Genomic DNA, 25,017 nt, shown 5'->3' with positions numbered 1-25,017 from the left:
CTGAGCGAAACAATGGGCAGGACAATTAAATGGGTCATTATAAGGACACACTTAACAATTATTTTACCATAAGGTGTGGTTCAACAGGACAGAGTACATTGATATTGAACCTGCCCTTGCACACGGTGATTGGCATTTCATGGTGAAACCTGAAAGAAACGGGAATGTGAATATTATTTTCATTAAATGACACAGATGCTGGAAATGTTCACATCATTTCAAGAAACCATTTTTCTAAGCATCAAAATCATCTGTGGATGATTACCTATGCAAAAAGGGTCGACCCAACTGCTGGCTTGTAATTGAATCTTTGATGGGATGTTTCAGCGCAAAATGAAGGGTTGTCTTGTTGTTTTAACCCACCACTGAATATATTAAGATAACTTGTTTCAAGATTTATTTAAGTTTTTCTGAATTTATTATTTATATGTAGCCTATTTGTTAAGTTAAAGTAATGTTTTTTGTCGTGTGAACAAGATTTCTCCCACATTTCAAAGAATTTGCATTGTATTTGTAAAAAATGAAAACTGGAGAAGCAGGTCAAAATGACAGAAAATATGTTCTGTATATTGTTTAGACCTCAAAGAATATTTACTTTTTAGTAATATTTGTATAAAGAGTTCAAACATAATTTGGATGTGTTTTCAGTTTTCATGTGTCTTGTCATGCTGTCAGTCTTTCGCATTTCTGTTGGATGACTAAATCTCACTCTTGAGGTTTGATTTTGTTGAAATTCAACACCCACTTGACTGAAATGGCCACAACACATCTAGAAATGCTAATTAAATGAAAATGTTCAATGGTCTCTTAATTTTTTCTGCAACTGTGAACAGTAAACATCTGCGAGTGTAAACATAGGTAATCACTTTCTGGGTTTTGCTGGGTTTGTGCCGTTTGGCCCAATGATGGGTGCTGAGTGTAGCACAGAAAGCTTTTTTATGAGGAATATGGACCATAATGTCATATGACGATTCTAAAAGCAACACTTACCTGACTATGGAAAACAATGCCTTAAAAATATCACAACCTAGATCATGAAAAGTGTATATTGTTTGTAGTATGCTTTTCAAAAAAAGTTATTTGAGCAATGTGAATTGTCTTGACCTTTCCAAACAGCATTAGAGACATTAGATAACAAATAATCATACTTTTATCATATTTACAGTACAAATGTCAGCTAAATGTTATACAAATGTACCACATTAAAACTCTGGTAACTAACTTGATTTGCCTCTCTTTGTCCATCCTGCTGCGTGGGAATATTCTCAAACAGCACAGGGCATAAGAGGATGTCAAGTGTAACAGTTTTCCTCCGGCTGCAGGAATTAAAGAGCGCCACAGAAAGGACTGGAGCTGAAAGGTCGGTCTCCAAAACCCTTCCTAAAATGATTAACCCTTCCAGAAGACATTACGGGGTTCAGCACGGAGCACTTGTGCTTTGTCATTGATGGTAATTGTTCTTTTTCTCAGTTGTTGCGTTCATCAGTCTCCTCATTATATGGAAAAAAGAAGAAAAAAAGTATGAATAGACGAGGGAGATTTTCCCACACTTTCTCGGGACAGAAAAGAGCACCATTGTGAGCAGCTTCCCATCCCTATTGCCCTTACACCATTGTTTGACAGTCAGTATTGCTATAAACGGACAGGCTGCCTTTCAAAATGCTCCCTGGAAGAAAAACTGTGAGTAGTGTCCAGAATCTGACAATATCTCCCGAAGTGTGAAACGTCTGACGTTGAACTTGACGGATATTGAACCAATGTCAAAACCCTTCACCTTGTCTTAAAGGTCACATCTTTAGCTACGATTTGGAATGCTCCAAGCTGACATAACTTTGATTGACAGGAGATTAAATAACAGGAAGTTATTTATGAGCTATTTCATTGGATTTTATACCTGGCAACACAACCAGTGATAGAAAAGTTAGGACCCATTGAAGATATAAATTGCTTCCATTTTGTTGGAATGTTTAATTACACAAAATATTGTATAACAGTGTAAAGTAGGCTATGTGTGATTTAATATTGAGGTCATAAAGCATGAACTTTACAAAACACAGACTATTGTGTCAATGTATCTGATGCTATTATGCCAAAACTTTGATGTATACTGTACTGATCCATTATCAAATCTATGCATGGCATCGACAAATTAAAATAAAACGTTACCACTTGGTACATTCTAAAGATATCCCGCTTATTACAATAGTATATTTGGGAAATATATGAAAACTACCGATCCAATGTAAGTATTAAAAAAAACAAAGGTATTGCATTTGTGCTGTCCAGAACGTGTGTCGCCTATTACCGGAAATGAGGTAATGTTATACTGGTGAGCTCTTGTCCAATCAGCACTGCCGTCAGCAGCGGAACAGCAATGGCGGCGAACGGAGAAAGAGACGCGCTGTGTGCTGGAAGTAAACAGAAGCAACCCGGAGAACAGATTTCACACGATGCCGGACATGTGTTTAAAGAATGCGTTGGCTCAATTCTCGATTCCCTGTCGGAGTTTAGCACAAAGGTCTGTGTGAATAGTGCATGTGCTTTTAAACAGTGTTTATGAATCACTATACAGATGAATATTCAAGTCCTGTGTATAACGGTGCAGTAACGGTGTCTTGCTCTTTTAATATCTTACGTGATGATGAAGAAAAATTAAAAGCGTAGCATGTAAGTTACTTATTAAACGGAGAGAGAGAGAGAGAGAAAGAGAGAGAGAGAGAGAGAGAAGCCAAAGGACAACAGGAGCATATTTGTTTGCATATGAGATATTCGATATTAAATAGCTTAACATTGTTTTACAGTTAAAATTGGGCGAAGGACTGTTGAATATCACTGTCAGTGTCGACAGTGTGAACATTTCTGGGCTTCAGCCATCACACGTGTACACCTGTTTACAACAATATATCTTAAAGCTACAGGTAAGTCAGCATCCATGTTGTTAATGCAGAATGTAACCTGTATTACGAAAAGGACACCTTGGCGTCATATGCATTACTTTTGTTTACTCTTATTCTAAGGTTTTCTGAAAATCAGTCTGATTGGTCCATTTGTGACGGACTAAACTGCATTACTGACCGCTGTCCAAGAAAACAGATTTTTGATGACTGTATCATATTTTCACGTCATTCTGCCTCTAATACACTGAAATATACTTCGTATGGATTTTATAAAAAGCGATGTTATATTAGTAAATATAGCTGCAAGCAGTAATAATGGGGCCAAGCCCAAAAATTACCCAAAGGGACATATTTTGGACCGTCAGGTGATCCAATTTTGAAAACCATTAACATTAAATATAGCATTTATATTATCGGTCACTTGTAAAAAAAATACATTTGATCCCGTACATTAAATACCTCTGTCTCTTTCAGTCAATATCTGAGAATTTGAAGCAAATTGAGGTGGATTCTAATGGCCCCGATCCAGGCACAAGTGAAAATACGCTGGGATGCAGACAAGAAACATCAGAAACATGTGAGCAGATGGAGGTTGACTCAGTGAATGTTTCTCCTACATCCCAACACTGTGGTGTGCACGAGGATCGAAACAAGACTGATGACAATGTTCAGATCAAGGCTGGTAAATCTGAGGTAAAGCATGACGTTTATATATACAGATTGATATTGATGATGGAGTATCGTCCCTTGGCTTAAGAGTGCACTACATTTTTGTTTTATGTTTTTCAGAAGTGTTTTAAAGAAACTGCTGGTATTACAAGAGAAAAACTAGTTAACTAACCTAAAACAAAATTGCATTAAAACACATTTCAGTTGTGTTGTGCATTGGGTGACCCGGGTTCGATTCCCCTCTCGCTGTCCTTTCCTGAACCCACCCCTTTCTCTCTCATCGCTTCCTGTCCCTCTCTCACTTAACTGTACAAATAAAGCAAAAATGCCCCCAAAAAGTATCTTAGAAAAACACATTTCTGTTTTTATTATTCGTTTTATATTTTCATGGAGCCATTAAGTTGATAAACTGGATAATTTTCTTCCATTCAATTGACGTCCATTTTTATTATATATATATATATTTGCAGATGTTTCATTTTATGACAGACGTTTACTTTTTGCTCAATTGCCTAATTTGATTGTTCGATACTGGCTATTTATTATTAGCATTTGGTCAGTGTATGACTGAATTGCTGTCTATGGACAGACAGTTCAGTGTGAATGGAGGCCTCCTTCAGCGGCTGCTTTTCCTCAGAGAAAAACAAATAGCCACCCACTTTGAGAGTCCTGAGAGAGGTCCCGGTCCTTGCAACATTATGAAGTGGATGTTCATTACATGCTGAGATTGCATGTGGGCGAAGGACAAGGAGGCCCTCATTTTTTATTGCTTATTTATTTACAGTCGCTATAATAAAAGGCCAAAGCAAATCACAACCTCAAATAGTTGCGTGTGGAAAATGTTTTGATTCCTGCAATAATTGTGTCCACTGCATTCACTTGTTACTCATGGAGCCCACATGGCCCTAGTATTGCTCATTATAACTAAACAGTAAAAAGAAGACCATGAATTGATTTTATTCTCAATAGCTCATCAATCCGACCCTCATTGCCCTCTCTTGCTCATTTTCTCAGATTGAACGCAGGATATCTGCATTTATAGAGCGCAAACAGCTGGAGATCAATGAAAACAATGTGAGGGAGTTTTGCAACGTGATCGACTGCAATCAGGGTGAGCATGGCAGGGCAGCCTGGGGAGGGTGGGGGTCGGTGGGATACTGCACATCAATTGCCAATGTTTATAAGAGTGCTGATTTTCATGGCCGAGGGGTCAGAATGCTGGGCTTACAATACAAAATGCTCTTATTCGTTGCCTAAAGCAGATCTTTGCTTTGAACTTATTTAATTTGTTAGTTATTAACCAGTGCATATATGTGCATTACTAGTAAAATGTTTGAACACACATTACTGTCTTTGTGATTACTCTAAATGTTCTAATTTACCTTTAGCCTTAAAAAATGTGTTTAGGGTGTCAGGATCGATCACTGAATATTCCAACATTTTACATACATTATATGGGCAAGAATTTGGGGACACCCCCTCATAATAAACATGTTTACATATTCCAGTAAATTCAATCAAAACAAATATTAATGTTATAGTTTACAATACCATATTAAAGAATCTTTGTTGGAATAGTTTTGTGAGGGCCTTTTTCTGTTCTGAAACGACTGTTAAGAAAGTCATTGATAGGTTTGGGTGATGAGTGTTTGGCTCAAAGGTGTTCAGCTCTGGGCAGACCAGTCGAATTGTCCACAATGGCTGAATCAATTATTTATAAAGAGTCTTTCTTTGTCTTCAGGGGCATTGTCATGTTGGGATAGAAAATGGTCCTGCAAACCGTTGATATAAAATTGGAAGCACACAATTCTCTAGATTGACATTATACGCTGTAGCATTTAGATTCACACTACAAAAGTAGTCATACCATGTTCTTTAGAAGGGGACGTCCCAATACTTTTGTCCATTTTGGGGCGGTTTCCCGGACAAGGCTTAAAACTAGTCCTAGATTAAAATAAATGTTAGAGCTGTCTTAACTGAAAACACTTAGCAGTGACGTATCTTAAAATACATAATTGCCACTGTTTTGTCTGAAAATGCACAAAGGTAATGTTCTTTGTGAGGTATGTTTGTGAAAAAACGACTTAAATGTCCTAATTTAACTAAGGCCTGGTTTAAGATAATCCCTGTCCGGGAAACCACCCCACAGTGTATTAAGTGTAGCACCTCACACCACAGGACACATCAATTTGATAAAACTTATTGATAATTATTTAAGCTACACACTGTTCATGTTTTAATGATGTTTTAAATAGCATTAAAGAAGTTCCCATTGATGCTTTATATTTGTTGTCTGCTTCTACCTAATCCATTAAAAAAATGTAACTAGAAGATAACTTTAGACTGTTTGTACATGAATTTTCACTCCCTTGTCATAATTGAACTATGAATTATGTCGAATATCTACAACTTAACAAAAGCTTTTGTTTTATTCCTTTTGGTTTGTAGAGGACAGCTGTGCCAGAACAGATGCAGTCTTTACGCCATATCCTGGTTTCAAGAGTCATGTCAAAGGTTTATTCCATTCTATTGCATTTTTCCATATTTGCACACCACCCCACTTAACTATGTAGACTATCTTGGGCCCATGATAAATAATCATATTACATTAAATATGTTGTTTCCACTCTTTGTGCTGTACTTCATATACCTATGCACAAATACTTAATAAAATCGGAATGATGTGTTTCAGAATAATGGTCGCATTATCAATGGTGGTTGGAGTCATGGATCAGTAATTGTTTTCCTTTGCTATTGTAGTGACACGTGTGGTCAATACATATGGACCCCAAACCAGGAAGGTTCACATTGATCTGGGAGACCATCAGCAGGGCTCCATTAGCAGAGACTGTGGAAATCTTGTCATTGAAGAGAGACTTCATAACATGGAAGCCCACCTGAAACTTCCACCAGGTTAGCTAGATCAATTTAAGTGCGGCTCGCCTGTTTATAGTCATGTCTTTGTATTTCTATAATAAATATTTCAAAAAATATATCTGTAACTCTGCTATTTTTCTAAGTCAGAAGTAAGGACACTGTGTGTGCTGTTAAATTGAGTTTTGGCTGTTTAACGCTGTCGTTACTGTATGTGTCTTGTAGCAGGTCCAGTTCCTCAAAGCGTTTATCAGCGGCTAAAGAAACTTGAAGATCGAATTCTGGAGCTTGAGGGTCTTTCCCCAGAGTACTTCCACTCCACAGTAAGTGGTGGGGAGAGAGAATGCGTGCGTGTTCTTGTTTGTTGGAGAAGTGGATGATCAGATATTGAATTAATCTGCGGTATCATTCCAGAAGTTCCACTCTCTTGGAATGTCCACAGTAGCTTATAAACGCAGAGGACAAGGCACTGGATCACTCTTTTGTCTAAATAAATCAGAATATCAAGACACACAATGTGTTTATTGTGGAAAATAATAGTGAGGGACGGTAACTTGAACATGTAGATCTGTTTTCCGAAAGGCAAGCTCACACTATAGAACTGTCAGACTACCTGAATCGCTGTGGTTCTCAAACTACACAACAAGATATCTTATCGTAGCAGGATGCACACTGCACAATACCGACAAAGTGCACACACTGCAAGATCTTTGGTCAAGAGACACTCATGACCAACGGTGAAACCAGTTGATGGTTCATTTCTGCCACATATGGGATGAATATGAAGTGTTGAAGTGCTATTAAAGGCTTTTTATAGTCTAGTATACAAACTGGTGCCTTTTAGATATTTGAAGAGGACTTCATATGACCAATTTAACACTCTTTTGTAATGGTAAAGAATTCCAGCAGTTTTTAATTTCTCTGTGTATGATAACTTGATCAATCTTTCTCTGGTTAAACTGTGGTTGGCTTTATTGGTTCCGCATATGCATTGCATTATACACAAAGCGAAGAAGGCACAGATAAATTACTGTTGCTCATTTATCAAGCAAAGTTGAAGTGATATAAAGAAAGAAAGGCTCGGACAAAGGGTTGATTGAATATTAAAACGTACAACATTTCATGTGGATCTCAGAGAAATATAGATTAAAGAGACAAGGTTTATTTATGCCATATGACATTTTTCTATTTCTGGCTTTTCAAATGTCGGTACATTTTAGCTAGACAACCAAGTGAATTAGTACTTGGGTCAGTGTGTCAATAGTTTTTCTGCCACAGGTTCTGTTTGTTTTTACACCGCACAAGTCCTTATAACGCTGTATTTCCTCCCGCGCTCACGACAGACGACCAAAGAGTTCTTCAAAACCATTAAAAGCCGATATGGGTGATATTTTTTCCCTCACTTCAGAATTTGTTATCCCTGTCAGATTGTAGCCCATCAAAGTTAGCTGAGTAAGTGCTCTTGAACCATTTCGACGCCTCCTCACACCAGCTTCACTTAGTTCGGTGCTGGACTGAAAGCTAGCTGATTTCCATGTCCTTTACAATGTATGTGTGTTCGTGTATTGCCTGTAAAGTGGGACGTTGAGTGCCGTCAAATATGCTGATCTTCTTAGTTTGCGACGGCGCTTTTAGCAAATAGAATGAATTAATTGAACTCTGCTGACCATGGCTGAGCCGATATCATCTCCCTGCTAAATGGGCTCATGGGCACAGCGAAAAGTGATGATGAAAATGAAAATAAATTATGGGTAACGGATAAAGAGAGATGGACACTATAAATGAAAAGGCCATCGGGTCACAGGAGAAAAAATCCAGTGGCCCCCACTTAATGCTGTTAATCAGTGAAAGTCCATGGCAGCGCTGGTCTGTTCCAAGTGACTGAGTGACGATGAAGGACATCTCTGTTTTATACTCCAATCATGTGATGTTTCTGCCCACTTACTGGTAAACGGCCTTGTCCTTGGTTAAATGTATGGTTTTGGCTTCCTTTAAATTTTTCCCTCTTGGAAATTGTTTGCACCTCTTTCTTTTATTCTGTGAATAAGGTCATAGTGGAGATTTTTGTTTAATCTTATATTGAGATAAACGCCATTGAAAGACATCTCATGTGCCCTTATCTTTATTTATCTGCATTCATTTTACACACCCGTTTCTTTTCTTTCAGAATTTCTTGCACAAACGGCCTAAAACCTCCGTGTCGCAGGTATGTTCCATTAGTGATGCATTTATGTAGTCATGGGGAAAAATGTGAAGGTCTTGCTGTTAAATGAGAATGTCGCGGCTGATGAAAACGTTCTTGTTTTAATAGAATTGCAGTCTCGCTGAGCTCGATGGGAAGATCAGCGCCGTCAAAGCTGCCTTGCTGAAAAAAACAAGCGTGTTCCAACCCACAGACGCAGGGGAGTTTCCATACTGACATACAAAACGGACCTTCTTAAACTGCACGTGGATTTCATTGTTTTTCATCAACATTCATTAAGTTCTGGATGTCGTCCGAATATTTAACAATAGTGCGTATCAAGCTACGCTGATTGTATTTCATTACATAAGGAATTGTATGGTTTACAGCATTGTAACAACATTGATTATTTTTACATGTAAATTTTATGTTCGCATTTGTTTTTGTCATTATTCATGTTACTTTTGTATGCCAATTATGAATGTTAATAAACACAAACATGAGAAATGCATTACCTTTGTAAGCATTTTTACTCGCAACATCCCCTCTATTGCCTCTACATAAAGTGCAATAAGCTGCTGAAATTGAAATCTTCAGCCTCGGAATATATAATGTATTTCATTCAGTTAATTATTTTGGGTCTCAAGAATAGCCGTTTTGAAAAGAAAACCAAATCTGTATTAAAATGATAATGAACTGTAGTAGTTATTATCGATTAAATAAATACAATCATTTAAAACTGAAAGAAAAACAAATCTTCATTCTGTGTGACCATCATAATAACTTGACAGAAATAACAATCATCCATAATTTATCTGTGAAAGAAGAACAGCAAACAAATCGGGATTGTTACAAAATAAAAGCTTTATAAATTTGACTGCTTACATTTCAGGTGTGCAAGATAAAATACTTCAGCAACCATGTGAGCGAGTCATGAATACGTAAATGTTAAAAGCGATCTGTGATCATTACAGTACATGTGATTGAGGGGAGAAGTCGTGACTGCTTAAAGAACATGTGAATGTGATTGCTAACGGCAGGCAGTGTGAACGGACAGAAGCAGCTGCTGTGACTCTCAGCATACATCTGTAGCCCGTCAATGCAAGTTCTCCTCAATTAGGATTCGATTTACAAAAGAAAGTTGGAAATACTTTCCAGTGCACACATGACTGTATTACAACAGCTTCATCTGGGTTTTATGATTGGTGAGAATGTTCTCTTTCCTTTAACCTATACGGGGGATTTTTTTATCTCGCTGTACTGCATTGCAGAAGCTGTACTTTGGGATTCTGTTTCTCTCGCCTAAGAATTGCATTCAGAATCCACCAACTCCATGGTGACAGGTAATTAAAACGGCCTGAGTGAAGGCTTGTCAAAACACCAGACTTGTTGAAATTCTCCGTGTGAGGGCTGCGATCTGTTATAACGGTGAAGTGGGAAGCAAAAGCTAACTCCTCCAGGTGTTCAGACAGAACTCTTTAATTTTTGCTCCAGCTTTCTGAGCCACAAAAAGGCCCGCAATGCACCCTGGGAGGTGTGTACTTGAACGGTAACAAAGCAAAAAGGGGGAGTTGTCTATTGTCACCCCCCCAGCTTTTGTCTCAGGCTCGGACCCTTATGTGGCTTAAGGGGAACAAATTGGCTTGACAATAACAAATGGATTATAAAAGTGAATTAAGGCCTTTGTTCTGAAGTACGGCTCACCAATGTCCATTTGTCCCTCTGGTCATTAAGATGTGAACGCGGGCTAATAGGCAGGTGAAGTAGGCCGGTCTACATCAGCGTCTGGCAGTATCTGTCTTTTGTTGACATTTACTACAGTAATGATTTCTTGTCTGGCATCATTTCTTCTTCTATAGGAGACAAAGTCTTTAATAGTACAGTGTTGATCTGTCTTGTCAATAAATATGTAAAGCTGAAAATATAGAAGCAAACCAAATATTCAACATAGGTTACTATGAGAGTAGATGGAGCTGTTTTGAGTCACTGGAGGATTAACTCTATTCCCCACCCCCAATCACTCCACTTCACCCTGCTATTCTGTATATAGTAAAAGGTATTTCCGTCCCAATTTGCTTACTGGTTTCTCTCTGTTCGCCGTCTCCCCTGCGCTGCCCGTATGATTAAGATTGGCGATCTCTAGAAAAGCCAGTTCGGTTTTTCTCTGCTTCTTTGGTTCTCTTGCATTGTGTGCGAAAGAGACATAGACTCATAACCATTCATAACTCACAAACTCTTAATGGGCTTCAACCCTCCAAAAAGGAGGAAAGAAAGCTTTTCTCCCCCCTCCTCTCGCCTGTGACTAGTCAGATTCAGTCTTTCTTTCCCCGTGGCTCTGTGTCAAAAAAGACTGTTGCTCGTTTGTGCGGGGAACAATGGCGAACAGGGCTGAATCTCTAGCACTGAACAAAGGGAAGAAAACAGGTTTTTCATTCTGTGGAACATTAGATTCTGACACATTTTAGCATGGCAGTTTTTTGTGGGTGATGAGTGCAGTGGCTGGGCTCTTTAAAAAGGACCACCTGTTGGCTAGCAGGCTGCTCTTCATTACGCCAGCGACTATTATCACAGAGAGAGGAGCTCCGCAGGGGAGTTCTGAAGTTAACCCTGCCAGTCTGGACCCGCACGCTTCCTGCCATGCAGCAGGAAGTCACACGCTCATTCTGCTTCAATGACACTACTTGAAGAGGTGTCTAGATGTACTTTTGTGCCGTTTTTTAATGGAATGTAGGCAAATTGTCAAGGCATTTTATAAAAAGCGACGGCTCTGAATAGTCATTTATTTCACTTAAGACTTTACTGAAACATTTGATAATAGGTTACGGAAATAAATTGAACTCTTCATTAAAATTCACTTGCTGTAAATCAAGTTGGTGTTTTTACTGTTGCAATAATTGAAATGTGCAAAAAATTGATTTAATCCTAAGCATTTTTGTCTTGTTTTGTAGTACAAATATCTACATTTTAAGTAATTTTATTATTTAAAACCTATTTTATGAAAGAAAATTTTAGAATGAATTCATTTACTGTATATATATAGAAAAAGATTAAGAGACCATTCTCTCATTTATTCAGCATTTCTAGATTTGACCATTCCAGTCCAGTGTCTGTTGAATTTCAACTAAATCAAACCTAGTGACAAAGTCATCCAACAGCAATGTGAAAGACTGGAACTTTCCTGACTTCATGTCACTTTATTACATTGAAACTGCAATCAAAATCACATCGAGATTATCACAAACTTTTTTGTAACACATGTACAAACATTACTGTTGCATTGTTTAAAAGTGAAAAGGAACTTGTTTTCTTTGTAGTTTTGAAGTCTGAAAAAATACAGAGCATTTGTTCTTTTGACTCATTTATCCAGTTTTCACTCATTTTTATCTTTTTATACAAAGATTTTTTTATTTAAAATTTGGGAGAAATATTGTTAGTAGTTGATTATTTTAATTACACATCCTGTAGGCTACATACAAATAGGAAAAGGTGCTTCACTGCAGAAATACATATTCCTACACAGTACTTTTGTCTTGTTTTCAAGTCCAAATATATATAAGAGGCACGTTGACCTAAGATATAAGTTCTTGTTTTTGACAGTTATTATCTTATGCTTAAAACTAGGAAAATATCTACTTATTTAGTTTAACCCATTTTTTTACATAATTTCTGTTATATTTTTGACATAAACATTATTAATTTTTTCATATTTTTTCAGAAAACAAGAAGTAACATCTTAGGTCACTTTGCTTCTTTATTTAGATGTGTTAAATATTTGTACTGAAGGACAAGGGTAAAATCCTATGTAAACAAACCATTTGTTGCAGTCTACTAAGGTTTGCATTTCATCCCCATGCGTGTTTCCTGGGAATGGAACCCAAGTCCTTGCTGTTGCAAGCTCGGTTCTCTACCTGTTAACCTACAGAAACATAAGATGCATACTTAAACCCATGTAATTGAGAGCAATATAAACCTCAGCTTTTCTGTAACCTTTTGGACTGCAATTGAAATTTGAATAAAAGGCAATATATTTAGAAACCTTCAACCGTGTATGCACAGATTATGCCAAGGAGAGTCTAATATAACACATTTTCCGAACAGCCAAAAGGCTGTGTGGCTAGGCTCGCTGGGGTTAAAATGTGGCAGTTATATTGCCAGGATGGAGCAGCAGGAGCCGAATTCAGGCAATTACAATCAAGTCAGGGCGCAGTTAGAGCGTGGGCCTGGAACACGAGTAGGATGCTGATGAGGCACTTAGCCACACAGTCTCAGCCATTGGCCCTCTCCACTGACTGCCACCCCCCCTGCTGGATGGCCATAGAGCCCTGAATCCCATGCTCGCGCCCTCTCACCTTAAGACGGGATATATCTGTGTCATCACGTAAACACAGACTAGCTGTGTGTGATTCTTTGGAGATGGACGTATTTTGTTCTCCAAAACTGGTGTTTAGTCCAGTAGCGGTGTGTACGTTCCATTAGTGAAACATTAAACACTTGACCGCTTGATTGGATTTACCCAATTATTAATGATTTACACCCAGTGAAGAATTGAGAAGCAGGAAAATGGATTAATGGCTCCAGGGTCACTCAACGCGCAATGTGTCCTTTGCAAAAACATGCTGCATGTAGTGAGTTTCTCTCCTCTTAAAAAAAGAAGCAATACCATCTACTCTACTGCTTTTCAGAGCACACCTACACCCACGTTTACGCTTGAACACAAATACACTCTTGAACGCTGATGCATTAGGTTGCACACCTGAGGTCTGCGCCTGCCCTGTGTGAGCTCTAATCTAGGGTCCATTCATCATAGTGGGCCCATCTGAATCACAGAGCCGAGAGGAGGGGGTGTGTTCCCCATCCTGATTACTCCAACCCGTCCCAGCTTCACTTCGGCCTCCTGCAACGCCAGCATCTACACAAATCACTTCTTCCCTCCTTCTGGTGGCTCGGTATGGAGGAGAAGACACCTGAAAGCAATTAGGGATCCAAGCGTAGCCGAGGACTGGTGACTTTTCGAGAGCTTTTCAAACTTTCCCCCCCCCACAGGTTGATGTTTTTGTCATGCAAAGACACAAACCTGATTCTGAAGCCCTCGAAATGTTCAGATGCCCAGCTGCTTCTGGATATTTTTAGTAATTGCGTGAGAAAAAGAGTAACTTTGAAATGATGTTATCCAACATTCCTGAAGCTTTTAGCTGCTAAAATGCAAATTAGAGTAATGTCTCCCGTGGCATGAAAACCTCATTTTGCGGCATCTGAGCCGTAATCCACATGAAATATGTTGCCGCACAGGCTCACGTTTTAGCAGGGCTCTGTTTTGGACTAGATTGCTGGTTAGACACCTCAATTTACTCGTGGCTTTCTCTCACTCAATGTTTTGGAAGCCACTTCCCATCTGTATTGTCGACTTGGGGGTTCTGTTGTCCTGAAACACCTCACTCCCAATTCCTTTTGTAATGGCTGTTTTTTAACAGCGCTTTATCTTCCCCCAGATCCCAGGCGCTGGGCTCGGCGACTCCATTCTTCAAATTATTCCATCTTTGCACAGAGAGAGAAATTGGATTGTGTTGATCCCGATTTTGCAGCAGGGAAGGTGGCCGCAGCATTATCCTCGGTTTACACTGGTGACGGAGAGGCAATCACACCAAGGCCTCACTCTGACACAAACACTCCAGCCTCTGGATGAGGAAATTACACCACGATAAGTTCTGCCTCTGTGACTCGAGGTCACACGCTGCCTCACACACAAGTGTGATCACCTGCTAAAAGGTATTATTCATGAAGAATCTGTTCATGTCTAATTTCACTTTTTTCAATCAAAGCATGAAGACTCTGTTCACTCTAAATAAAAGAACCAGGGCCTACAATATAGCACTGAAAGTGGTTCTTTGCTCATAATCAAAGGGGAACCACTTTTAGTGCCATATAGCATCCTTTCCATGGTTCTTCATAACATAACATATCAAGGTTCTTTGGGGTGACCAAGGTGCTATATAGCACTGTTTCCATATTAAAAAACCTGTTAAGCCCCTGTATGGTTCTTCAGCCGTTCTATATAGCACCTCAGACATCCCAAAGAACCGCTGAAGAACCAAGATATGGTTCTATATAGCACTAAAAGTGGCCCCCCTATGATTACGAGCAAAGAACCATTTAGAGCTCTTGTAGGAAAAGTAGTATCTGATAACATATTAATTTAATCAACGATATATTTATATTACACTTACTTTTTATTTAGATTTTTTACACTTAGATAAAAAAGGAAAACTATGTTATATTAGCCTAGTAGCCACCCTTTGACTAGAATTTGCTAAATTATGCTCTTGGCAAAAGGTCTCAACCTGGGAAGCTCTTTAAGGGGTACTTAATGGGTTGCCATATATTTAGGGCTCTTATTGGCAGATTTTTCTTCAAAATTTCTTCAATATTAAACTTTTTGTTTTCTAATGAAACTCAAAATGATATTTTTGTCCATAAAAGCAGATTTAGTCATTTAAGCATATGTCTTGAGATTAGTTTTTAAATGATCATTAGAACTATTAGAATTAACCTTGCAATTCCAGTGTTATGGATGTGACATTTTCAGTCAAAACTTGAAATATCAATTCTTAGAGAATGTATTTATTACCAATAAAAAAATATTTTACTAAATCCCTGTTGATAGAGTCAAGACATCAGAAAACAATCAGTCTATGCAGGAGTTTTCTTTATTAAAAGAGGGAAAAATTAACGTGTTACGGATGTGACTAAAAAAGGGCGCATGTTTTTGTGCGACAACTGACTTTGTAGGATTTTTGTGAATTAAAATGTAAAAACCAAAAGCAAAAATATCCAAGAAACAGAGAAGGGATGGCTCTTCGTAGAACAAAAAATAGTAGCCTATATTAAAATGCTCATGTGCCCAATTATGAGGAATATGGATAATTATGGATGTGACAATTCACCTGCCAGAGAAACTAAGTCATAATCAAACCAAATATTGACCTCTGACCAATCAGTATGGTGAAAACCATTTGAATGGAATTTCCCAGTGCATATACTATGTATATTATGTAATATCAAGTGAAAATTATTCAAAAATATACAATTTGTTTTATTATATTATACAGTGAGTGTCATATACTTAGTTTTATCAACAAGTTTTTCCTTTTCAAAATGTTAGTGACATGACAAGAAGACCACAATGCCAGAGCGTTGCCGTGCGGTTGCTATGGTTCGAGTGGTTTTGAGTACGTTGCTTTTTGGTTGCTGCGGCATTGCTAGGTGGTTGCTTGCCTTTGATTGCTTTCTTCTTCATATCTACACATAAAAATGTATATGCATCGCATAAAACATTGCATGCTTATATCAGGCATTTTCTATTCAGTGCAACACAATGCATTTTGAAAACAGTATGGGGAAATACCGGTGGAATTGTTACACAAATAAAGACAAGCGGATAAGCGTGCCCCACCGCATAAAAACGATCCATTAACATTCAATTGTATCAACCAGCGGGCTGAATTTGGGGATCAGGAGGACCTCTTTGTGCAAGAGCCCTGACCCACTACTATTTACACACAGAGAAGACCCAGCTGATACCACCCCAGCAGCACTACCATGCACATCCAGACCTGTCATTACCTCCCCGCCTTCTCTCTCAACACAGCACAGCCGTCCATTTCCACAAGAGACCTTAATCTCTCCTCCAATAGGCAACTCCTGTTAAACTCCTTGACATGCCGAGCCACGCAGGAGATACACGGGACCCATGAATAATCAATAGCACGCTATTTACGCCAAGCCGAGACGAGCATGTGCCACAACAGGTCATTTCTACCCGCGATTGCTTGCAGATTAAAGTTAGAATTTCAGAGGCGGATTGGAGGCGAGGGGGTGGGGGCGAGAAAAACCAGAAGAAAAGAAGAAATTAGAATAGAGATACAGAGACACATGTGGGCTTGCCGATAGTTAATTAGCCGGCTTTCATTTCATTTTGGTGAAGAAACGCTTCTCAGGACGCGGAAAAAATATCATGCTCTTTTGTACGCCGAGCCCGCCCGCGTCACGTACACGCATACAGTACCCACGCAAGCGCACACACCTACGTGCTAGCATGCGGATACAAGGACCGAACCCAATTTCATCTGCAAGGGGCAGAAATCAATCTCATATCTCTCTAGTTAATCCGCAATGGCTCTCCACAGATCCTGAGACTAATAAGGTATTGAGCAGGTGAGGCCAAGGGATGCAAGGAAACAGCCAGCGTGGAGGAGGGAGGGGCAGAGTCTGGCTCTATTCCAGTTCAATTATGTGACTTGTGTAAGAGAGTGGAGAGTGGGGAGACAGAAGAGAATAAGAGAGAGAGGGAGAGGGGCAGAGAGGAGCACGGAGAAGAAGGAGTGCAAGACGAGAGGCAGAGGAGGAGTACTAGGTGAAAGACTTTAGAAAAAGGGGTTGAGAAAGGCATGTAAGGTTGGTTGAGAAGGAGAAAGAATGAGAGAGAGAAAGAGCCCAGGGGTGGAGGGTTAAAATCGATCCCATCTGTGGTATGATGGTTAATTAAAGCAGCTCTCGAGTAGACTAAGGATGAGTGGTTTGGCTGGGATCCTGCAGGCAGGCCTCTGATTGCTCCTAGAATGGCTGCTTTCTCAGTTTTGAGAGCTGCCGCTCTTCTCATGCATCGAGTCGGAACTGCACAAATGCGTGTTTGAACAAACAAATTGAGACAGACGTTCACCTAAGAATGATTTCTATTTGTGTATTCTCGTATATAACTCTGGCCTAAGACATGCTGTGGATGTTTGATTTGTTGGATTCGACATAAGACGTCTGCTTGCTGCCTGCTGTGCATTAACATTTGTGACCCTGCCTGTGAAATCCAGCTAAAGTCCGTTTTTGTGATGTATACATAAAATCACCCCTTCGTGTAAAGAAAATCCTGTGAACATATAACCTTTATATCTTTGATACTGACTAAGTTCATGTCAAAGATTGAAATGAATGCTTGAAATAAAACTTAGGTTGTAAGACGTAGGCCAAATTTTCATAATCTGGGTCACATATTAATGCGCTGTGAAATATGTTTGGCTTTTATGTGTTTTTAAAATAAAGAAAGCCAGGACAGAACCCACTGCATCAATATTTAGGAAATTCTGTTATTAAAATGGGTAGTTCCATAAAATATTTACTTTTGTATTTTGGTTACGTTCTTGTATTGTATCTCAAATATTTTGATAAAAAATCTGATTCAAGTTTGTGCCTGAGACATAAGCGTTGACACAAATTTGAGGTGCTTACAACTTAAAAACGTTCATTTTTAGCGATTGGCACATTCAAGAATTTTACATTTATCTGAAAAAGCCCTTCCACTCCGGTTAGTTTAAGATACGCTGGCCTGTCTGTATTGTTCATGTTATTCGCATACAGAATAGACTGATTAACCATAAGGGGTCTGCAGCTATGACAAAAGACAAGATTAGCTTCAGCATGTCGAGATTAGCCAACCAATATACATCCAATCCACACCAGCACAGACAAAGGCGAGATTTAGAGGTCTAGTTAGGGCATGAGTTTTCAGATTAATCCACTGTCAAAAGAGGACTCATTAACTTTCTACTATTGAAGCAACAGGTGAGCCTCTCATCTAGTACAAATTCTTGCCATCTTGGTGCCCAAACTTTTATCATGAGCGATGTATCACACTGAGGCGTTCTAAAAACTTCAGCAAAACATTTGTGAAAAGACATCCAATACCAATCCCAGAATATTTGAAATAGGGCCTACAACCCAAATGAATGAAAGTATGATACAGAACCATTGAGTGAATCCCAAGAAACTAGAAAAGAAGAGGACTATTTTCTTATGAAGTGACGGCAAACCACGTAGATTAATCTGTAATCATACTCTTCACGTTGCAGAAGTGTGGCAATAGAGCACATCCCTTCACAGGTGTATGAATTATGTATATATAGAGATGATTTGATGGGTGTGAAAGAGATCGTGTCTGATTGAAATCCCATGCGTCGCACATTACGCCATCTCGCTTCCTTTGCGTGGAGCGCCGGGGTCAGAGCCCCGTGCTAATTTGCGAAGGGCCAACTGCTTGTGAGGAAAATGAGAAAATTATACATTCCAGCAGGAATCAGCTGTAGTTCTTCAGGATCAACATACTGTGCTGTGTACAGCCGGCTTTGTGTGGCAGACACCTGCCAGCTTCTCAATGGCGCGAATCTCTGCATCTGAAACTTAACATACAAACACACGCCAACACCTAGACATACATCAAGAGCTATTTTGTGTCGAAAATGCCAGAAATTGGATGTATCTAACATTTCATGCACTGAAAAAAATGTCGGATTAAAATAAAAATATTGCTTGCACATAATTGCACGATCGCTTTCACGCCTGCTCAGTTACATCCAGCACACGTAGCGTCCATAGGGGACGTTTTCACTATGTTGCTTCAAGATGCACTAAGGACTACGGTCAATGACGTGAGTCAAATTATCCAGACACTACATCATCGAAAACCAAAAAGGCGGAAGTCTTTGAGAGATAAGTTTCAAGCTACACAAAAACTAAGTAAACTTTTGTACTTACTTGAGATTTGATCACATAAGCACTCAACAATGCTCAGTTGAACTGCTGTTGGTTCTCTGAAATTTCAACGTATTGCTTGGTCACAAATTACCTCAACGCTATGAGTATAAGTGGCTTAGCTGGCTGAGATTTTAGTGGACGTACGTCGTCACCATCAGCCTGCGTGCAAGTCCATTTATCTATGTTTAAACGTCCCAATTTATGTTTGTTGAACAAACATGATTTTTATTTGTAAAAGTTTCAGATTTCAGAGTCTTAGCCTCCCACAGCCAAAGCAAAGCTCTTATGGTACCAATCGTAACCAAACACTCAAAAATATAACAAACTCTTCTAAATCTCGTCTAATTTAAATGAACATTAAACAAGTCTTTCTCTTTACTGAAACACACAATTAAAATGACTCTCCACGTTTAACGCAAAGCATGCTGGGAACTGGGAATCCACTGCACTGTTTGAACAATTTTATGTTAACGCAACACAAGTTATTGATGTAGGATTAAGTTATATGACTGAACACTAAAAAAATCATGTTGTGACAATTTGATAGAAGAAATGTGTGAAATTCACTTTTTAAATGAAGTAAATTGGATAAAAAGCAAACATATTTTTCTGTGTGCATTAGCATTTGAAATTTTAAATAAATTATTGTTTCTGAGCAAATCAAGACACCATATGCCCTATATGGTTAGTATGGATCCTTCTTTGGAATGCTGTATTCTGATTGGTTGATCCAAGCATTCTATTGTGATCTATAGTGAACTATAAACCATATAATTGACCATCTTTCTATGGGCAGCCATTTTTTAAATAGCTGTGTTATTTTTCACGTTCACATAATAAAATAATTGAAACTCAAATCAATGTTTCATGTCTTGGTATGTACAATATACAGTTAGCTGGTCATTATTGCCTAATATAGCCTTTCAGGGTGATTCGAGACACCTCTGCAGGGTTAATTTGGCCATAACGACCACTTTATCCCTTACATTGGGAATAGAGAAAGACAGTTCTATTGATTGCAGAAAGCTGAGTTAGACCCAAAGGGCTGTCCAGTTTAGAGGTCGTCGCAAGCTTTATTTCGGATGACGGTTCACACTATTTTGGATGCTTCAGATCAGTTCCCATTTAAAGCTGTCGCTGCTGAGCACCAGACATGTCTGTCGACAGTATTCGAGCGGAGAAAAGAACACGCAGCACCATTTCACCGAGTGTAAGAGTGGAGAGGTCTTCAGGGATGATTTTAAGAGGAGAAAAGCGTTAGGTCGAGCATAGGGTGAGTGTTGAGCATGCTCGAAAGGGCATATCACTCTATTTGCGCACTCACAATATTAATTGTCACTTCCGTTGCTTTTAATTGCGAAGTTTTTCACCCTTGCGTGCCATTCATCCACCACCCCGATCCCTCCTTCAAATACCTTCAGGTTGCCACGACAACGAAGGATCGGAGCACCTCGGTACTCTGGCTTCCCTTCAGCTCTCACCCAGAAACAAATAAACACTCATGTACAGAATCGACCCTTAAAATGTGTTTCACGCCATTCACTGTACGATGTTTCCCATGGGGTTCCTACTTAACAACACTTTAGAAGTATTACAAAGCACGAAATTAAAACCAATAATCACAGCTCACAACGCTAAATCACCTTCTAGCATTACCTCATGGTGAACTTAAGTGCCACAAAAAGAAACTGGCCAATAATTCACCCTAAAGGTGACATTCCACCTGGCCACAGTCACACCCTACAAACAACTATACAACAAAGCCGTGCCCCCTTCTCTTTCTTTCTCTCTCTCGCTCTCTAACCGATAAACGCTGGTTTACTGGATGAAGGCTGATAATCTTGAACAAACATCATTAACTGTTTGCTCCAATCGGCCGCAGAGAGTGTGGCAGTGACTCTTTTGTGCTGTTATCAGGAGTTTAAAGAGGTTTTGTGCCATAATGGGGTTGGCCAGCGGTGCCAGTCCTTTCAAGTGGCGATTCACCCACTGAACTCTCCGACACATGGATCAAAAATTAGACTTTATATAGAGTCTGAGCCTCTAAACGCATGAGGGATTAGAAGGCCTGTCTGTGGACCACAGAAAGTCACAGGGTTCAGTATCCTGTCCTGCTCCAGAGTGACAGGGGATGATTTGTGGGGCGAGAGCGAGGTTGATTTGTAGAGAGAAGATGTACTCAGTGATGTTTGGCCTGAGCTAACACAGGTCAGAGGAGCCCATGGCCAAGATTAAAGGAGCTGATTTAAGAGAGAGTGGACCTGTCTCACTTCCTGCACTATCCTTGATGGGGTCGACATCAACACACACAAAAGGTGCACACCTACACGCACACTCGCTCAACGCAAGGGAAAAAATCTGAACTGCAGAAGCCATTTAAATGTAAACAGATTTGTCAAAGTAACCCCTACACTTAGCTTTAGAAAAAATCAGGCTTTGCCGGCACAAATAGATCTGTTCTTAAACCCAGTGCTACCTTACTGCCTGCGTAGGCAGCTATTCATCATATTGATGCCACGCTAGAAAAGTATTTAGAACACTACAAGAATAAATCAGCACCATATGAAGCACAAACAGAAGATTGAACTCAATATTCATTTGAATAATATCTAGCTTTAGCATGCTGCTAAGCTAAAAACAGAACACTTTTATTTGTTTTATTTGAGTCTAGATTTAGCTAAGCTAAAGCACAACCTACAGACATTTAAGAAAGGGTTAAAAACTAAATAAAAAGCAAATAAATAAATAAATTGAATAAATTAAGGACTTTATACAATGAGTATATTAATGGCGTTCTGCTGTTTTCATGACATGTTTATAACATTTTAATGTTCATAAAATTATTACCTGTAGAGTTACGATTTGATAACATTTAGAAAATGCCTTTTACCTCATTCACGTTTTTCTCCTCCGTGTTTTCTGATTAACCGCTGGAAACAGTACGTGAGTGGGCTGTTCGAGCAATTATTTAAAAAATTTCCGACTATGAACAATTCAACCACGAATCGGAAGTCGCATGTTCTGATTTCAAAGAGCGAAACACCTGCGACGCGCATTACTGTCAAGAATTTTCACTAAGATATTTTTTGTGCAATGCCCCTAGATGACGGTTATTTGAGAATGGCGAACAAGTTGTGATGTTACAAGTTCCAATAATGCTCTAGGTCTGCTTTAACATTAACATAACAATTGGTTTATTAATACTTTTGATATTGAATGAAAAGTTGTTTATATTTCTCAGATCCAGAATATTGTTGCAGTGTATCTTATCAAACCATGTCTATTGCATGTAAATAAAGACTCTGCTCCTGGCCTACAAGACCACCACTGATTTGGCGCCCCCTTATATTCACTCGCTATTACAGACGTATGTACATGCCAGATTCCTGTACGATCTGCAAACGAACGACGTCTTGTGGTGCCATCCCAAAAAGGTAAAAAATCTCTCTCGCGTACCTTCTCTGGATCGGTTCTACATTTGTGGAATGATCTCCCCGCTGCTACAAGATCAACGGATTCTGTAGCCATCTTTAAGAAAACACATCTCTTCCGCCATCACCTGACCGATCAGGTCTGACTTCTGACCTCTTTTCTACTCTTTCAAAAAAATCTGAGCTCTGTATATTATGGTCGGCCTTTATGAGACCAGTTTTTGATCGCACTCATGCTTTTTGTTGTCCTTGTGTTGTTCCAATGGCTTCCATTGTTTACATCATCTGTAAGTCGCTTTGGATAAAAGTGTCTGCTAAATTACTCAATGTAATGTCGATTTAGTTTGAAACAGCCTTCACTTCGGGTGATGTCACTGTGGGGTCTGTGATGCCATTGCTGTTGAGGTATGCTGCTTCTCTGATTGTAAATGGTATGGTCACGTCACGTGCACACACAATGTGAATGATCGTACGTTCGTATATCATCACATTTGCACTAGGCCTACGTTTCACTTTCATGTGAACTCAACTCCAAAAAAAGGGTCAAGTAGAAATATCTGATTGTCTACCAGACACATCCTAGCAAGAGATCGCGAAATAGAGAGAGCTAGTGTAGGTCTGATCACAACCCCTACAGTGGTGAGTAAATACAGTCTAATGGCCACTGATTAATTCTTCATTGCTCTCATTGGCCAAGTAAAGAGAGATGTAATGACCTGTCTGTGTCTGTCATTCTCTTTCTCACCCCCCACCCTTTCTCCCGCTCAATTTTTGATTATAAATTAAAAGGGATTGTAAATGGTGTAATGCTGGTTTGAGTCTCCTGATTGCTGTATTTGATTAGAGAATGTCAGCGCACGCATTTTCCCCTCTCGCTTGTACTTCAATGCGCTACAACACTCAGGAATGCACAAAGAACACAATAGACCAACTGCTTAATACTACCAACTAAACCATAACTAGCTTTAGCTGCAATCAAACACATTCTTTCAGCCTCCCTTTTCTCGCTCAACTCGGTTTCTTTCAGCGTGGCTCTTTGGTGACTTTTCAGAGTTTGTTTCAGGTGTGCAAAACACCAACAAGTGAAAATCACCAGCAATTAAAAGCATTCACTCTTGCAGGTATGAGGAACGTGCGGCCCTTTGTCTGTCTACATTATGAGGGGGTTTGTCTTTCTGAGCATCTAATGTCAGGTGTTGGATAATAATTGTTTTTTAGAACGAATAAGGAAAGGTTTTAAATCCAAGGGTGGAGATGATTACAGATGTGGTGAAACACAACTTCAATTGTTGTTTAGTGGAAAATATGGGAACTTTCTTCAATGGCCTCGGGCATCTGTTTTTCAGGCAGTCATGGGCAAGAAGCAAAGTGTTTTTGCATATGGCATGTTATAGTTTTACCTAGACTTTAAATCCCAACTGGTTGTTTTTATATTTCACTTATTATTTCTCGAATTAACCGTCTGATTTAAATCAGCTGGAGGAGAGTATCTGTCAATGCCACAAATGCACGTCTATACACTTGTGTTTGTTCATGTTGACAGTTATTTTCAACTTTTTGAGAATAAACCCATTAAATGAAGGTTACAGTCCAGAGCCATTGAATATGAGAGTTACGACACTCGATCTTGCCGCCGTTTGGTCATTTGGTTCTTGGAGCCCTCAATAGTTTCAAACAAATCCATGGTGTCAACCTGTTTAAATGGATTTTAGCGGGACAGATAACAGCAATTGTATTTGCATACTTTAAGCTAAATATTAGCACATTGTGTACACCGATTATACGTTGACTACAATAGCAGCATTTTATCCTGGGAGTAATACGGGTATAGGATCAGTCTTGGTTTTTTATTTTAACATTTAATTTCAACTTCCAACTGGTTAAAATGTAAAAACATGCAGTTATTTCACCAATAGAGCAAATGCGTTTGGGATACACTGAAATGAATAAGCTTCAGTGCAATGTTTGGAACTATCGGAAGCTCCATGATGCGAGTTACGTCAGTATTCCATCTTCCTATTAAGGTCTATGTGAGTGGTAACTCTCATATTCAATGGCTCTGGTATAGACTGCAATGCTTTATTTTCAAATATATTAAATAATTGTATCAAACGTAATAAATAAACAAACTAGTCAATAAACATGAAAAATACAAATAAAATGAACTTGGACCATTTAACAATCTATAAAGCCACACAAGTGTAATATAAGCGTATGGATGAATGTCCGCGACAGTACTATCAGACAAAGGGTAAATTACATCACTGTCCGAAATCGTTCTCTCATCTTCACTTCTTCCCCATATAGTGGGTTTTTAGCGTTTGCTATTTAGGGAATAGTGAATGAGTGACCGGGTGAGCGAATTCAGACGCAGCTAGAAGATTCA

The 25,017-nt window shown here is 39.1% G+C and overlaps 1 protein-coding gene across 1 annotated transcript; it reads left to right on the top strand.

The window, feature by feature from the left end:
• Positions 1–2,328: 2,328 nt before the first annotated feature.
• mbip (MAP3K12 binding inhibitory protein 1) lies at positions 2,329–9,159 on the top strand. The gene is made up of 9 exons (XM_079459341.1): positions 2,329–2,518; positions 2,802–2,918; positions 3,372–3,590; positions 4,581–4,677; positions 6,015–6,080; positions 6,327–6,479; positions 6,666–6,763; positions 8,608–8,646; positions 8,752–9,159. The coding sequence occupies exons 1-9, from the start codon at positions 2,375–2,377 to the stop codon at positions 8,857–8,859; spliced, it is 1,041 nt and encodes a 346-aa protein (XP_079315467.1). The 5' UTR covers positions 2,329–2,374; the 3' UTR covers positions 8,860–9,159.
• Positions 9,160–25,017: the final 15,858 nt, after the last annotated feature.

Source organism: Barbatula barbatula (assembly GCF_947034865.1).
Source record: "Barbatula barbatula genome assembly, chromosome: 6".
In the NCBI taxonomy this organism is placed as follows: Eukaryota; Metazoa; Chordata; class Actinopteri; order Cypriniformes; family Nemacheilidae; genus Barbatula; species Barbatula barbatula.
This window is presented reverse-complemented; position numbering and strand designations above follow the sequence as displayed.